Source organism: Setaria viridis, chromosome 3, assembly GCF_005286985.2.
Source record: "Setaria viridis chromosome 3, Setaria_viridis_v4.0, whole genome shotgun sequence".
NCBI lineage: Eukaryota > Viridiplantae > Streptophyta > Magnoliopsida > Poales > Poaceae > Setaria > Setaria viridis.
This window is the reverse complement of record NC_048265.2, coordinates 9,519,925-9,537,091: the sequence shown is the minus strand read 5'-3', so window position 1 is coordinate 9,537,091 and position 17,167 is coordinate 9,519,925. Positions and strand designations below refer to the sequence as shown.

Genomic DNA, 17,167 nt, shown 5'->3' with positions numbered 1-17,167 from the left:
AGTCATCTCCAACAAATTTTGATGATTTCGCTAAAATTTTAATGTGTGAACATAAGGTTTTGATTCTAGAATCCGGCTCTTAATGCGGGGTCCAAATGTACGTTTAGTCATACTATTTAGCAAACCATGTTTTTTATAGCAAACTCATGGATTCTATCAATTAGTTGGGTGGATTAGCTTGTGTTTAGATAATATAGATATGGGTGAGTTGGGTTGAAAAAATAAATTAATTTGACGTGGATTGGTGTGGGTTAGAGTTGGATTACAATCCAATTAGCAGGCCTTAATTGTACTACAGGAAAATGGTAGAGCCGGTCCGTGAGCTTAAATCACTTTCTTTCTTTCTTTCTTTTTTTTTTGCCTTTTTTGAATCTCCGCCGGTGATAATTGACTTGACATGATTACGCAGAGATCTAGCGCGTTCATATCAGAGGTTACCACAAGGTCTGAGTTTGTTATCCCCACAGGTTCACAGGCGCTTTAGCTGATGGTTCATGCGCTGAGAGGCCAGAGAGGCCAGAGCACTGCGCTTCTGAAACGCTTGAGGTCGCGACGCTATTGGCTTAAGGCTTAAGCCTGCAAACCCTTTGACCGCAGCGATTTCTTCACCGGCGGCAGGAGTGCGAGCGTGAAACGAAGCTTTCAGTTAGGATTACGTTGCTGCCGCTACTGTCCAGACATTCCGACGCCGGTTGTACCGGCCCCAGATTTATGGGGCGCGGAGTTTCGATTTCGGCCGTGGAGGTGGAGCCCAGCTCAACCAACCACTGTTGAGGCCACATGCCTACCACGGGGGCAGAACGTTGCGCATGATGCTACCAGCAATCTCCATGGACCACCGCCGCGAGGTATCTTTCAGGATATCAAACGAAGCGAGCGTACTCGACCAGGATATCGAGCTGTTTGATGGGTCGTGGATGCGTGCGGAAAATCTTTCTCTGCTTTCCGACCCATGCTCCGCTCTGGCCCTCGGTTCCTCTGCTGAGTGCTCGTCACGCGTCTGAACCTTCAGCTCGACAGAGCGCGCACTGTGCAGTCCGGACTGCAGACACGCTTCTAAAGTCTGGAGGACCATGGCGCCATGCGGGGAGAAGGTTTTAGTTCTCGCGCAACCATTTGTCCACCTGTTTATTAGTATATGGTGTGCTGCAGCAAAGGGTGAACAGTGATCACACAGACAAACAGAACAAGTTGAACAAGAAACAGATGCGACGATTTGAAGAACACTGGAATGGAATGCTTATGCAGAGCTAGAAAATTCATCAATTAGTTTTACAACTCGTCGATGGATGCGAAAACACACGACAAGTCGGGTATTCAGTCACTAATCATTGCTAGGACGCCCGATTTCCTGGGGCATTTTATTTGCTCACAGTATCCTTCCTTCTTCTGCTAGTAGTTGGTTATACGCTCATAAATTGAAAAGAACAGCACCTAAATGCAAGGTCTACGAGCTCACACGCTGCAATCATCAGCCATGCGCCCATGCCCAAAGCAAGGACCTTGATGTTGTCTTGGTCCTGGCGGTCACGGTTCGATTCCTCATCTCCACGCAGTTAGCCAGCTAGAAGTTAAGCATCTCCCAGATCAGCTCCGGGTCGAACGACGGCATCCGCTCCAGCGGGCAGTCGCCGTCAGCCGAGGCCGCGCTCATGGACAGCACCCCGTCCGGCGACCCGTACGGCGTCGTCGATGTCGTCGTTGTCTCAGACGTCGTTGTGGCGCCCTCCGAGACGACCGGGCGCGCGGAGGCCGTCGCTGTGGCCGCCTTGGCGCCCTCGGAGCGGGCGCTCTCCTCGCGTTGCTTGCGGGCGCGCGCCCGCTTGCGCGCAAGGCGGGTGCGGATGGCCTGGATCTTGGCGTCGATGGCGGCGCGGAGCTGGCGCAGGTGTTCGGGGCAGTCTTGCCCGTCCATGACGCCGGGGAAGTTGAGCCGCGCGTACTCGCCGCGGAGCTTGAAGGCGGCGCGGTCGTAGGCGTGCGCCGCGGTCTCGGGGGAGTCGTAGGTGCCGAGCCACACGCGCACCCGGTTCTGCGGCAGCCGGATTTCGGCCACCCACTTGCCCCACTGCCGCTGCCGCACGCCGCGGTACAGCTTCTGCCGCAGCATGGCGGCCGCCGCCGCCGCGTCGTCGGGCGGCGCCTGGAGGCTCGCGGCGGACGAGGAGGAGGAGTAAGAGCAGGCGGCGGCCTGCGGCTGCGACGCGGCGAAGTGGCGGAGGAGCTCGCACTGGCGGTAGTAGACGCTGGAGCCGAGCGGTGGGATGGTGACCGGCGGCGGGAGGTGGGAGAAGACCGTGTCGAGGGCGCTCGTGCCTGGGGAGGAGAGCAGCAGCGAGGACACGGCCGAGCGGACCTCCCCGGGGAAGCTGGCCGGGGAAAGCGTGCGGAGGCTGGCGTCCATGGGCTCTCCGGCCTTGTGGGGGCGAGGCGGAAGACGAGTAATTGCTGGAGGTTGTTACGGCCGAGGCGGGAAGGGCATTCTGGGGAGGCACGACTGGTGATTAATGTTCGTCTTGCACGGGCTGTTGAAGGACAAGGTGCGCGCCAAGTGGCTTATATAAGCGAGGAATCCTGCTGCGATTTTACCATTACACCCCTGGAGCTAAAAGTATGTGAACTAGAGACTTGTCATCGCAACAGTAGCGGATGCCAAATCCAGGTGTTTCGCTTTGCAAATTGCAGCACAAGTCAACTCCTCATCATGTTTACACCCATCGTCATAGGTAGATGAGGCTCAAGCTTCTACACGGCCTAGCCGATCGACCATCATCCATCCTGGTGCTACAAATTTGACTCGGTTCATCCAGGGGTCAATGTCAAATTGTCAATGCGCAACAATAATATTCCGCCGGAAAACTATCGTGACCTTTAGTTAAGTCAAAAATAATATAAAATATTGACAATTCTCAACGAAAGTACGAAACTGTATGAATGGTGACATGATTAACAAGATCATTTGCTACAGAATTAGAAAGTGGTAAAGTACTAAAGTGGGTATTTTTCTCTCCACTACTTTTTGCAAAGTTGTGGTGTACTTCCTCTGCTATTGAATATATGATATTTAGGATAAAATAAGTAATTTTAAAAAAAAATTGAGATATCCAACTTGTTATAAACATCATATACTCCATTCGTTCCAAATTATAAGTCAATTTAGGTTTATCTGGATTCGTACCTTTTACTATGCATTTAGATCCGAGCAACGGTGCAAATTAAACACCAAATTTTACTACCGGAGCAGCGCTTCATCCGTGCTAGTTACGAGTCGGCACAAGTACTAAAGTGGGTTTTTTTCTCATTTCTATTTGCATAGTTGTGATGTACTTCCTCTGTTATTGGATATATGACATTTAGGATAAAATCAATAAATTTTAAAAAATAAGCTATCTAAGTGTCATATATTTGAGAAAGGAGATAGTATTAAGATTAATCAAGATAGAGAATTATTTTTAAAAAATATAAATGACGAGTTCTTGTCCTTTTTTAAAAAGGAAGCGGGGTAGAGAAAGGAACACAGTTGGTTACACATCAAGATCAATATATGTAAGCATCTACATCGATCTCACAGTCCCAAAGAAGTAGCACATAATACACACATTATAATCAACAAACAATTGTATGTTTCTCCTTTTTTTTCTAAGGTCATATTTGGTTCCATAGGACTAAAATTTAGTCCCACCCTTTTGACCTTTTTTTAATCCCTAAACTTTCAAATAGAGGGATTAAATGGAGGACTAAAGTTCTCTAGTTCCTTGGGAAGTGACTAAAGGGGACTAAAGACCCAAGAGGACACCTCCTACCCCTTATTATTGCCTCGTTCCCCACCCATTCCTCATTTATTTTGTACCTTGATTAGAAATATTTTAATCTTTATTTATCTACTTTAATGACCTCTAAACGACGTAGGGACTGAAGGGACTAAAGGAACACTAAATACTGAACATCAAAAGAAATTTTGTGCATTTTATGCGTCATGGTGACTCGTGATGAAGGGCAGTTTCGGGAGTGGGCCTTGCCCGCTGGGTGCAGCAGGGACACGTGGCGGCTGGTCAGCGGAAGGGGCTGTGGCGCGTCAAAAGGTCGGAACAGAAGATGAGGAGAGAGGGGAGCCGTGAAGGCCCCCAAAAGCAAACTTTTGGCATTTATGAGGATTGGTTGCGGTGACAGACATCGGCCTTTCGGGCGCCACGTTTCCGGTCCTCGTCGCGGCGGTGCTGTGCCTGTCCCCCGTCGGCGTCGTTGGAACCCGTCCACCGTGAGCCGCGGACACGCCGGCGGTCGGCACCCCTCGCCGGTCGCCGCTGCAGAATGCTCACTGGCCTGGGAACCGGCGACCTGATGGACGCGACGCGACGGACCCGTGGGAGAAAAATCTGGTGACGAGTCCAGGCGCCGTACTTCCACTGCAGAAACGAAACAACAGCACTACAGCAGGTGAACTGGTGAAAATCCCGAAATGGTGCTGCTTTATCGAGTATTTTTTGCTTGCGTAACCTCAATGTTTACTCACACAGGGACGTAATTGCAGTAAGAATCCTGTTGAGCAACTATGGGAGAAGGTGTTGAGTGCAAGCGATGCTGCTGATTTGGTGTCCCGTGGCATGGTCCCGGTGGAAGACGAAGAAGGATTGAACTCATTGAAGGAAGGTTGATGATGAAGCAAGGCAACTCGAAAGAGCTCTTTTGTCATCTAGGGGACGGTGTTGTTCACACACGTAACTCGCCGCTCACGTCCCTTTCATGGTCGAACGCCATTTTTATGTCCCGAGACTTGAACCAAAAGTGACAGTTTTGAGCAGCATGGTACTAGCAAGACACGTATTTTGAATTCTAGAAAGCGGGTTTCCAGGGCATGATTGAATGTCGTCGTCGTCGTCGTCTTCTTCTTTTTGCCTTTAGCATAATTCAGTATTTGCTCATTTAAAAGGCCCTCTTGGAAAGAGAGGAATGCACGAGTGTTCACAGATGCTCCACTGCAGATGGATCACCTACTCCTAAATATCAAAACAGAAGGATGAGGGAATACCTTAGCAAGACCTGGTTGATCGAGCAAAAGACCTGCGTTGTCTAGTGAGCGAGTAATCCCCTCTAGCCTTAATCGGCCTTTCTTTCAGGCTTGGTTGATCGCATTCTGTAATAGAATCTTAGCAAGTGTTCAAACGCTTCCCTATGCGCGTTGTTGTAAGATGCGCAATTCTCTTGCGTATGCGATAAAAAAAATTTGAAGTTGTGAAGAGCACCACGCTGAGGAAATATCCTTGCCATAAATCTAAAGAAATGAGAAAAAAAAACTTAAGCATGATTGGCAACCAATCAATCATCCATACGGTTTTGTACACGTCGCTGTGGCAAGGGAAATGCTAGCATCATGCAGTGCTTGCCAGCCAGCTCAGATCTCATCACTCGTCAGTCGCCAGGAATGAAATTGAATAGATACGTGCCAAGTCAAAGGGGAGGCGCCATGGCAGGGACCAGGCGTGACTCGTGAGGCGTGTGTGTGTGTATGTGCCGTGCCCCCACAGGGGCCATGAAATGACTCGATGATGCAGCATAACAGCATGGTTCCCGACCGACCTCGACCTACCCCCGATGGCTCATCTGACTGAAGAACGTCCCAGAGGCCGGCCGTCTTGTCCAGTCTTGAGGCCCGCAGATGACCGGACATGCATGGTTCACGATTGCCTGATTGATTGCCAAGCCAAATTCTAGTTGTTCACACGATCGATCTGATCTAATTCTTTCTGCCTCTGCCCTTGTTTTTTTTTTCCTGAATTGATGTCCCTGTTAGGGTCCATCAGCAGATCAACATCGGCTTGCAGTATCATCAGGTTTCTGAGAGTTTTTCAGGACGCATTGCTCTCGATTTCTCCTTTGTTTGGCCCGTACTGTAACTTGTAAGATGCAATTCCACATACGAGCAGCTAGTACTGCTCCTAGCTCTGAAGAAAGAAATGCTACAGGAGTACTGGCGTCCTGGTGCCGAATGTGGTACAGCCAGTACCAGTGACAAGTACAGAGGCAACAAAAGTGTGGTCAATCCTGGCGCGTCCCTCTCGGATAAAGAGATTCGGATCGGTACCCTCGTTGAACGGCAGAACGCAGGACAACTCCTTCCGATCCGATCCGATCCAAACGAAACGCATGCAAGAAAAGCCAGCAAGCCAACGAGAACGAGAGAGCAATGCAAGCCACTCGCCGTAGGAGCACGGTTTCTTGTTGATGCCGAGCCAAAAGGCGCGGAGTGAATGCGATGAGCTGTTGCGAAGCGAACCCACCCGTGGCGGGGGTGGTGGCGTCGCGTTCAGATGGGAACCTGGCGGGCATTGAAGCGCAAAAGGCGAGGCCGAGAGCAACCCGCGTGAGGATGAGGGAGATTGCCGATTGGGAGGACGGAGAAGGAAGCAAAGCGTGGAAGTCAATGGCCGTGTTGGGGGCTCAGGCGCTCAGCGACGCTCGCCGCTCACACGTCGCTGTGGCTACAGCAACCCTTGTCTAGAATTCTTTGACTTCCTAGTCTAGCTCGTGTAGCAGCTAGGTAGTCTGAGATGCGAACCAGCCGAGCTGATTCATTGGTTTTGCCGGCTTCATTGCGGTGTTTTTACCGGCCTGATTGCTCTGTGTTCGTACAGGAGGAGGTTGATCTGTTATTGCACAATTTTAGCCTCCGTACTGAAACTTGTATTGTACGGGCATGGATTAGATTGGACGATCGCGTGCTTGCTATGGTTTTTATGCGCCCTGTTTGTTCTTGTTCCTACTGAGCTTCGTGCATACGATGATGATACGTTCGGCACACGTGGATTACAGGGCTGTGCGTTCGCCCTGTGTCCTAGGCTGGACGCCACACGTAACAGTAGCGCGACCACAGATTCGCCATATGTCTGATGACTTGCTCTGCTTGGGACGAGAAATCCTCTCCGTGAGCAAAATTTCTTCCAACTTTTGAAAAGCCATATTCCTTTTCTGGACTTGCGGTCGTGCCAGCCTGCAGGTTGCATAGGCCGATAAGACTTGAAACTCCCTCTTATAAAGCGCCACGGTTCTGGTTCGGATCAGCTTCGACGACTTTGATACGCCATTCCATGCACACAAACACCCTGGCAGACAGTGCATCAACAGTCTACGATGCCCACCGCCAATTCTGGAACATGGACACTGACCCCCGGTCCCCCCCTGTGCAGGGCCTCCGGGGAGTAGCATTATCACTCTCAAAACTCACGTCAAACCGGAGCGGTCAGAGGCGAGCCCGAGCGAGAGCGACGCGGCGGCCCCAGGCGCGCCGCGCGCGTACGTGTCCGCGGCCGGTTGGGCCTCTGCGGCCGCCCACGGCCGCCCGCGCGGCGTGCCATTGCCATCACAAGCGAACGCGGGGGCCGTTCCGGCGCCGGGAAGGATGAAGCGGTCGCACAAGCCGGTCGCCGTCGCGTCGCGCTCGGGCGCCGGATGCGGCCAAACGGACGCTTTTCCGGGAGGGCTCCCCGGCACCGGCGCGCCTCCCTCTCGCTTCCCCCGCACCCGTACGAGCAACCCGATCAGTCCATCCGGACGCGTAGCGCTCTGGGCTCTGGCTTCGCGTGACGTCTCGCTCTCGGGCCGCAATTAACACCGCCTTTTCTCCGTTGTCAAGGCCGCGCCGCGCCCCGGCTGCCCGCGATGGGGGCGGATCGCGACGGAGCTGCACAGGTGTCCGGCGCGCGGCCGCGCGGGCGGCGTCCGGGCGAGTAAAAAACAAAAGCAGATGGGGGAGCGCTCGACGCGACGGCGAGAGCTGCGGCTGCCTGTCTGTCTGTCTGTCCATCTCAGCTGCGCGCGCTGGTCAAACAGGGAGAAAAACCTGGCCGCCGCCGCAGCCGCCGCTGGGCACTGCGCACTCTCCCTGGGCCGGGCGTTCCTTTTGCTGCGGCCTGCGGGCAGCTCGATCGACCGGTGCTCCGAGCTCCATTACTACAGGAAGTTCGTTGAGAGCGGATCGATAGCTGAATGGCTGACTGGCTGGGAACTGATTGATTGATCCAGCACCGCCCCGCCACGCCCGTGATGTGTGTTAACAACCAGCGGCAGCGGCAGAGGAGCCGTGGCGTGGCGTCCCGGCGCGAGGGGCACGGGCTCGGGTGACTGACTGCTCGAGCTCAATGATTGCGCTGAACCGGGTGTTTATCCGAGGGGGTTTGACTTTGCACACGTAGCGGTAGCACAGTGCAGATACTGCATAGATAGATGGAAGCGATAGGACAGTGGCGTCCCTTTCGGACCAAAGTCGTGGCTGGTATTAATTGACCCGGTGGCAGGCGCGCCCTGCTGGCAGGGGAATTAAGCGGCCTATCTCATCTCATCTGCCGATCTCGGCGTCGCGCGAGAGGTGGGCACTTGGCACCGGCAGGCGCGGTGATGGGCACGGCTCAACTGCTGGGTCCCGAACCAAAACCTGGTTGGTTAACTCCGATGGAGCGCACGGATTAGCCCTCATAGCTCATAAAATATTTTTTCATATTTTAATAGGAGAGAGAAGAACTGTCTATTGATCAAAAGATAGTCTCATACACACGCTTCAAGATTACGTGAGGATGACATACGAGACCATTCATATTATAGGCTATGTGCTAAGAGCTAGATTATTGGAAGGGTTATCTCCTAGAGTGCTTAAAGTTAGATACTTCTTGTATCATTGGAGGAGGGCTTAGCTTTGGCAGAGGTGAACAGTGCCAGGAGATCGCCACCTCTTGCTGTTGCTTGTCCGAGACCCATGCACAGAAAGCATGCTGTAGTGCTGTGCTAGACGTCACAATTAGGGTGCCAAGTCGATAGATGATCATCCAGATAGAGGAAGGCAGGAACTGTGCTGTGTAAAGGCATGCAGTTGGCAGAGGTCGCTTGCTCGCAGCAACGGTCGGAGCTGAGCTTCGGTTTCGTGATGGAAAGGGGGAAGCTGGGGTGTCCACGAACGTGGAGGAGGATACACTTGTAAGGTGGGCGACACGGAAGTACGGAACGGACTCCAGTAGGCCCAATCATGCATAGCCAAGAAAAATCATGATCATTGTTGAGCACGTACGAACGGCCCTGTTCCACCAATCGTCGACCCACCGACGGGCATGGACGTGGCGGGCTTCTCTTTCGCGCTCTCCTCTTAAAAAACTGATGGTGATGGGCATGTGCTTGGCGTGTGTGTGTCAGCAACTCAATCAAATATGCTGATCTCTCCTCTAGAGGAAGACCGCAGAAAGTGGGCCGCAAGATGTTCAATTTTCGTGGGGTGGGGATGGGATGATGCCATGACGATGGTAAGCCGGCTGTAAACTTGGAGTCAGGAATCTGGTCCACCATTTTCCGCAAAAAGAAAAAATAACGATTCGGTCCACGGACCAAAATGAACTGGGCTAAGAAATGCCACTCGTTACTTCGCATGGCCCATATGCACATCTTTTGTTTGTACATGCAGCGAATGCTACTCTAGCATACTTCCATGCACTTGGATCATGCTACAGCTTGTTTTGCACGTACTCCCTGTGTACTAAATTACTATTCATTTTGATTTTTATAGATACATATATGCATCTAGATATATACTATGTTTAGATATATAGTAAAAGTTATGTATCTAGAAAAATCAAAACGAATTGTAATTTAGGACGGAAGGAGTATCAATTTAGCTATGGAGATTTGACCGTAATGTTCAATTGCCACACTGTAGAGGAAGCAACAGGTGGGAATCAACTGCAAGGCTCCAAACCAATAAAAGCATGTGCTGTAGCCAAAACAGAGCGAAAGCTTTCTTCTACTTCCTCCTCATGCATAGCCGAGGATGTGAGTGTGACATGTGACATGTTAGCGCAGCCAGGCTCTGAGCATTTCACATGTTAGGTAGACCCAACTCCTCGCTCGGGAGAAAAAACGAATCTTGTCATATATGGGATGCTCCATGAGTCGCTGTGATACCTAGAGATGGAAATTAAAGACAACCTTCAGTTAAGGGTTCCATCATGGTTGCTCAAATCTCAGAAGGAAAACAAACTTGCATCCAAGATGAAAGTCTCCAAGGAAGGAGAAGAAGCCATAGAAAAATAATCAAAGCTCTGAGCAATGGTCGATCCTCCAAGAGTTATACTCAAGCACTCGAGGTACAGAAATTTGCTAGGTACCAACGGTGTGTTGACCATCTGCATGAGGTCAAATTAATTATGTTCCAAGCATGACTTCTAAAATATCATGAGCTCTTTTACGGTGCACAATGATAAGCTATACTAGTGTTCAAAAAGGATTAGTATAAAAACATCTGACCATGGTATGAGTATGAAAACATTCACCTATGTTACGAGTAGTATATACATGTAGTATAAGGGTATAATGGTAAAAGCACACAAATAGCATCACTATAATTTTATTTTTGACACTAGAATGAAGTTTAAAAGATCATTCCATTTGAATTATCACTTTTTACAATATAATAATTACTAAATTATGCATAATAATAAGCGGTTCTATCTTATATATACTATATACCACTAAGTAGTAGTATTGTGTACCGTAAAAGAGCTCAATATTATTATACCCATATAGCCTTCAGAGCAATACCTTATTGCTTGGATGTAAACCAGCTCCAAGATTTTGCGTGCTGGATGCAAGCTCAGCGCGACTCTAACAAACAGGGACATAACAGTTGATGTATAGCTTCTTCACCTGCAATGCTTTTTCAAGTGATACTTGTACGTGGCGATCACTGTCAAAGCGAAAATTGGAGAGATTTGGAGCTTTGCTTTCTATCAGTCGCAGCTTGTCGCAACCTGTCACTGACAGGTGGGTTAGCTACTTAGCCGCTAAAGGCAAGGTATATTCACATAAACTATCTCACAACAAAAGGCGAGATCCAAGGATTCCAAAGCCAAAGAATTGGAAAGAAGGCACTTTAACTCATCCCCTTTAATATACACATAGAACATGTCTAGTCTCGCCAGGCTTCTCAAACAACCAAAACCCAACTGTTGGACGAAAGGCACAATCGTCAAGAGAAAGATGGCGAATGGAGTCTCCATTCCCACTCGACAAAATTGAGCATGGGAACTTGTACTTCTTTGCAACGAAATGTTCAGCCAGAGCAAGGTTGAGTTCCTCAATGCCTGGTGTTATAGCCTTCTCGAGCCAACTGTCAAGAAAACGATGGTACCTCCTATTGTAATTTGGTGCACCCAAAAGCTTGAGTGTCTTCACACCAGTGCCTAAGTGATTCTTCATAATGCGGTCAACTTTTCTGGTAAAATCTCTTGCTATTTCATCCTTTCCACGAGCATTTTCAGTCAATCCCAATGTTTGATTACTGAAAGTGATGTTGGGGAAGCTCCTCCAGGAATATAGAAAGCCACGACACACCCAAGCTGTGCGGGCAGCATCTCGCAATGGCATTAACGAATGTATAAGACGCCAGATATCCTGCATGCACAAGCATGAAAGATAAGTTCAACATGAGAACTGCAAAGGTAAATGGTTACTTAATTCAAGATTCAATAGAAACATATGGAATAACATTCTATCCTAGGTGTTCTGTTCGTGATTGTACAAAGCACATTGTATTTTTTTGAAGGAACAAAGCACATTGTATTGCAGAAACTCATGACAATGACAGACAGTCTTTCGTGGGAGGAGTGAAATCTGCAACAGTTGGAACGAAGCAATTCCACATATGTAGTATGAGACGGCATGGTTAAGAGATCTGTTCATATATTATTTTATTTAACTAGCAATCTAGCATAGGTCCACAAATTTCTGCAGTTCAAGCACTCAGTGATACTTGCAATATGAGTGCTCTTGCAATATTAGTGTCCATAATCAACAACACTTTATAAACATACCTTTGGAAAGTATGGCCATGAATACCCATTTGTTTCACCAATCTGAGTTGTATCATCTTGTTGGCAGGGTGAGCCACTAAGATTATCCCGTGAAGTAATTGATCCATCTGCAACACATCATGAAAGGTTACAAATAAGGACACAGACAATAACAGGAAAAATACACAGATGAATGATGAATCCAATTTGTTTAACATCCAACTTTCATGCAAGAACACAAACAACTTCAAATAAGGACTTACTTTGACTTAGGAAAAGAAAAGAAAAACTAAGGTTACAACACAAATATTTTTTGCAAAACAGTGCAATCTCTCATCAATCTCCCCAACCAATGGAACTAAGATGGTGGAGCTTACCACACAGTGAGATTGATATCCCTTCCAAAATCGAGTTCCTTCGCCTAAAACTCGAATCACATGCCACATTCACATCAATTTGAGTGGATACCGCTAGCTCCTCTAGAGTCTAGAACCATAAGTTCATAATAGACTGGTAACATTTGTTTGATCACTGAAAAGCAACAACTTCTGTATCCCTTGAAGTTTTGTCAGCAACAAATTAATTCTCGATATTCCACCCAAAATATAAGTTCAAAGAAACATTGGCTAGCTTGGCTTATACAAATCCAAGGGACTTTCTTTCGGCATTCGACAAGGGGAAGGGAGTTTTTTTATACGTGGAAAACATATATAGCAAACAAGCCTTGTTACTACGGGCTTGGATTTTGTGTGATTCTTACTACGGGCTTGGATTTTGCACCGGCGCCTCACTAGCAGCCCCATGGTGCGACGAGAAATCCACCTCCACCTGAAGCCAGAATTTGCCAAACTGGAGTATCCCTGAGAAATCCTGATGTGAAACAAAGAGGTCCGGTTACCAATCAAGTTTTGGAGGAGGAGGATATGGTAATTCAATCACTTGATTTAGCAAGCATATGAGAAAAAGGATGTCTGGTGCTACAAATTTTCAGGAATAAATCTTTCAATGGCACTAAAAATTACAGATTTCCTATGTATATTATAGTCTAGTAAAGGAGCTTGATGGAAATGCGGGCAATCTAGTATTTGAAATACCTTACAACAGCATTTCAGAATTGGATTCAAGCATCAAAGCATCGTTTTCATCTTTAAATCTGAAGTAAACACTTAGGATAGCATAAGTGTTTAGTTTCAAGCAACACTGTTATGGACATGATGTCAGGATCTTATGTATACCTAGCTTTATTAAATATCTAATTTTAAAATATATTTATAATGCCCTGGTTAATTGGCCAGTTTTTAACCAGCAGAACTGCAAAATGGCAGATTCATTTTGTTGCTTGCAGTTACCTGCGCCTGCATGACCCATTCATATGATTTTTTATATATGCATCTGTGTTTTTTCCTACTCGCAATGTATATGCAAAATAATAAAGCACATGCTAAAATGAACCTTGAAGTGTACCTGAAAAAGTTTGGACACCAAATTAGAAAATCTCGATAGTCAGATTTTTAATCAGATCCGTCCCAAAAAAGTGATCACTTCTATGGGTTACATAGACATGTATAGCAATATTAAATTGAGAGAATTCCTTATATGACACTGAAACAAATTCTTATTCCCTATATGACATCAAAAAATTTTACCTCCCTTATTCGACACTAGATTCATCTTTTATGCCTTTTGTGGCACTTCCGTTAGCTCTGTTACTCACTTCCGTTAAAATTTCCAACGAGCATGTCAGTTGTTTCCACTATGCCCCAAAGTACCCTTGAGAACCAGGCCATCTGAAATTCATCCACTCGATCTTCTCGCTCCCTCCCCATCACGCTTGGTCTTCTCTCTCCCATCCTTGAACCCGGTGGAGCGTCGCCTTAGCTTGGTGGAGCTGCAATGGGCTCAGCTCGGCAGCGGCGCTTGACATGGGGAGCAGCGGCAGCTAATCGACTCGCCCGCGGGTAGTTGAGGCTGTGAGCAAGGAAAGCTGGACAGCTGCAGAAGTTGGCAAGGTGAACCCGAGGAGGGCACGCAGGTGGGGGCTCAGGGGCTGCCAGACGAGGCAAGTACTAAGAAGATGAGAAGAGAGAGAGAGACATCCTGATTCCTGCACACAGGAAGACGAAGGTGCTCCCATTTTTATTTTTCCAATCCTGTCATGCGGGGCCCATGGACAATGCTCATTGCTCTCGCTGTGGTCTGTGGCCCTTCCAACCCTTTGCCAATTTCTACATGTGCACATGCTGAGTGCCTAAGTCTGCCTCTTGGAAAAAAAGAAGACGTCACTCTTGTAATGAGAGGGGTAAAAGGGTCTTTTTAAGTTGGACTTAACAGCCATATGGATGGAATTGTCACAAAAGGCATAAAAATACACTCTTGGTGTCAAATAAGGGCGGTAGAAAATTTTCTAGTGTCGTATAGGGAACCAGAATTTTTTCGATGTCATATAAGGAATTCTCTCTATTAAATTGTTAAATTCTTCGAACGTCAGTTAAGAAAAACAATCAGAAAGAGATTATAATTTGACAATCCATTCATTCATAATTCATAAAAAGGGAAAATATCTAAGATTGGAAGGACAAAAGATGAATAGCATACCACCAGTAAATTTTGTTCTCCTCAAATCTTGACATTAGAGATTGTGTTACTGGTCTGAGGACAAACCAGTAAAACCAAATGGTTTCTCAATAATTGCCTGTACATAACATGAGGCAGCTCTATAATCCTTAAGAGCAAGGTAGCAACAGAACCTTAGTACGAGCTTGAATCCCAGGATCTGGTTGATCTCCATCAATGCAGCTTCAACGCCTTGCCTTTTCTTAAAAGATGCAGCTCGGAACATATAGGGATATGTCAGAGTAGGGTCCAACTCAGTATGTAGCCTTGTTAGGTTTCCGACTTGCCATCACCATCCAAATGTAGTGCTATTTCTGGATGCATCCATCCCAGAGGCCACCAAGATGACATAACAGAATCTAGCTTCTTGAGAGCAAAATGCTTATTACCCCTCAGAGGGGCCAATCTCCATCAAGCCCACTACCAAATAGATATGGCAAGCAGAAAAGGCAGTATTGAACAGGCGCTCGGCTCCAGGGTAATCTTTCCTTATAGATCTTCTCATGAAAATGAAGAAGCATTTCAGAGCAAAGCTCTTTACCTGTCCATTTAGTCGCTGTTTCTTTTCCCTCTTGCTACCTGATTCAGTGCAACAGTAATAAGAGAGGAGCAGAAAATTACAAGAGCTGAAAACGGGAGATTTGCCATATGGTTTTGCTAGTAAGTGTACAGAACAGTTCACCTCAAGGCAATATAAAAGAACATGTATAACAAGCAAAGGATCAGTTCACAAGAGATTAAACTGGAAAATTTACCATATGCTCGTGCTAGTGGTTGTAAGGCGCACTTCGCACCAAAGGAAAAATAAAAGGACATTGATGGCAAGTAAAGAATCAGATGCAAGAAGCGTAAAAAATTCCTTTGTCTCTGCAGGCCTGGCCGTGTGACCCAAAGCTTGCTTCCCGCTTGCAGCCTGCAGGCCTGGACGCATGTTGCACGCCTACGCTCCGTGGAAGCAATTGGCGCGCTGGATGGCGCTGCTGCCCGCTTGGCCGCGCTGCGCAGTTCAGCACTGTCCTCGCCAGTGATTACGTCGCTGGAGAGCAACGCCGCTCTAGCCAGTGAGCGCGAGGACAGAAGAAATCCGGGAAGAACCAACAAAATGACGAATTTTGCCGCTAACCAAGGCCAATGGGGAGATGGAAGACGGGATTAGAGCAACCCACCACGTCGAATCGCCGGCGGTTCGTCCTGGCTGAGGAGTTGAGGGACAGAGTAGCGACCGCGACGGCGAGGTCCGGGTGCCGCTGCGCCAGCGGTCGCGCGTGCGGAGCTCCGTGCTGCCGAGCGCGCAGGTGCCGGGGCCGCTCGCAGGCGGGCGAGGCCCGCGGTGGGGGTGGAGAGCAGCGCGTGGTGGAAGGCCGCGTGCCGTGCAGCCAGCGGCACACGACGCAGGGCTAGGACGCGAGCAGGCGTCCACGCGCGGGCGGGGACGAGGGAGGCTGCGGCTTGGGGCGTCGAATGGCGTGGCGGCAGCTGCGACGGGCTCGAGGGCGTGGCCGCGGCCCCTCCTCTTCCCCCTCTTCTACGCCAGATCCGTCATGGAGGAGCTTCAGGTAGCGCGGTCCGACGGCGACGAGCTCCGGTGGGGTCCCTGTGGCACAGGGAGGGGCCGCGAACAGGGCGAGCTCGCGCAAGCGTTGGCAAGCACATGGTAGGGGCACTGCTGGCAGTTGCAAGGGCGCCGCACGCAGGCGGTGGCGGCCAGGGTGGCGACATCCCAGCGGCGCTGGCGCCCGCTCCTCCCCTCCCCTCCTTCCCGCTGCCGCACATACCTTCCCTCGGTCTACCGCCTCCTTAGCCTCTGGCGTCGCCTCCGCCTCCCATCCTCCAAATCCCCGCCTTCCCCGTCCAGGCTCGCGGTGTGACTCGCGGCAGAGGGTGATTTGGGCGGTGACGACGGCGTCCGAGCAATCGCCGGGTGGGAGGAAAGGAGGGAAGGAGGGAGACGACGGCGGCGCGACGCAGAAAACGGGCGATGGGGAGGAGAGGAGAGAGAGGAAGAGGGAGATGAATGGGAGGGGTGAGCGCGGGTCAGGGCTGGACGCGCGTCGCCGGGTGTGGGCAGCGGGGGTGTTTTTAGAAAAACGACGGCGATTTCCGAATTTTCTCTTCTTTCTGTTGAAATATTTCAGACCCCAGGGGTCCGAAAGCAAAATAAACGAGAGTCAGTGAAGACGGAGGATCTCCATGGACCTGAAGTCAATTGAAGGAAAAGTGGAGGGCTTTTTTGAAAATTTCGAGGTGCCTGCCTGGCTGGTAATAGACGTCCGGATTTCCGCGATCGAACGGCCGCAAATTCTGGGCGACGTGGCCCACGCCAATGGTCGCCGGAGGAACCCCCGGAATAGGGTACCCAGGTAAGAAATAACCAAACACGGCCCAATCCAAGGCCCACTCTTGCCATTGTCCCACTTGTTATTGCTTCTATGCAAGAGCTGCCGTTGCGGACAAAATCAGAGGCGATCACGGCTATCAATAAAAATGTGACTTTTCCTCTTCAAGGTACAAGCAGAAACCATATAGGGAAGGCAATTACCTGCCAAACAGTGGAACCACAACACAACCTTTTCAAAAGCAGTCCCAATCAACGTTAGGTGGACTACCGAGTGCCAAACAGTCAAGAAGCAAAACAGAAACGATTGCAGAATCAGAAAAGAACCAATACTCTACAGCAACATAAAGCAAGAAACCACTCTTTTAACACCTGGCTCAAACAAGGCTCTCGC

At 49.1% G+C, this 17,167-nt stretch overlaps 2 protein-coding genes across 10 annotated transcripts; both read right to left on the bottom strand.

Annotated features, from left to right (window-relative positions):
* Nucleotides 1-1,227: 1,227 nt before the first annotated feature.
* Nucleotides 1,228-2,551, bottom strand: LOC117847781 (ethylene-responsive transcription factor ERF061). The gene has a single exon (XM_034729070.2). It carries the CDS (start codon nt 2,402-2,404, stop codon nt 1,565-1,567), a length of 840 nt encoding a protein of 279 aa, XP_034584961.1. The 5' UTR covers nt 2,405-2,551; the 3' UTR covers nt 1,228-1,564.
* Nucleotides 2,552-9,367: 6,816 nt separating this feature from the next.
* LOC117848122 (uncharacterized) lies at nt 9,368-16,493 on the bottom strand. 9 transcript variants are annotated; one of them, XR_004638805.2, is made up of 6 exons: nt 15,605-16,493; nt 14,980-15,474; nt 12,203-12,695; nt 11,847-11,953; nt 10,576-11,427; nt 9,368-10,160 (listed from the first exon to the last, which is right to left on the bottom strand). XR_004638805.2 is itself a non-coding variant. In XM_034729446.2 (6 exons), the coding sequence occupies exons 3-6, from the start codon at nt 14,662-14,664 to the stop codon at nt 10,921-10,923; spliced, it is 816 nt and encodes a 271-aa protein (XP_034585337.1). In that variant the 5' UTR covers nt 14,665-14,858; nt 14,980-15,474; nt 15,605-16,491; the 3' UTR covers nt 10,803-10,920. The 9 variants fall into 9 exon arrangements, 6 of the variants coding, with proteins under 6 accessions (XP_034585337.1, XP_034585338.1, XP_034585334.1 ...); XR_004638804.2 differs by having other exon boundaries at nt 14,573-15,017; nt 15,605-16,491; XR_004638803.2 differs by having other exon boundaries at nt 14,421-15,017; nt 15,605-16,490.
* Nucleotides 16,494-17,167: the final 674 nt, after the last annotated feature.

Bases quoted from the DNA above. Each gene is read 5' to 3' on its own strand.
- LOC117847781 (XM_034729070.2), bottom strand. From the start codon at position 2,404: ATGGACGCCAGCCTCCGCACGCTTTCCCCGGCCAGCTTCCCCGGGGAG.
- LOC117848122 (XM_034729443.2), bottom strand. From the start codon at position 14,664: ATGTTCCGAGCTGCATCTTTTAAGAAAAGGCAAGGCGTTGAAGCTGCA. The intron at 12,696-14,572 runs GTTCTGTTGCTA...GTTTCACATCAG, and splicing joins GGATTCAAGCTCGTACTAAG to GATTTCTCAGGGATACTCCA. The intron at 11,954-12,585 runs GTAAGAATCACA...GATGTGTTGCAG, and splicing joins GTGCAAAATCCAAGCCCGTA to ATGGATCAATTACTTCACGG.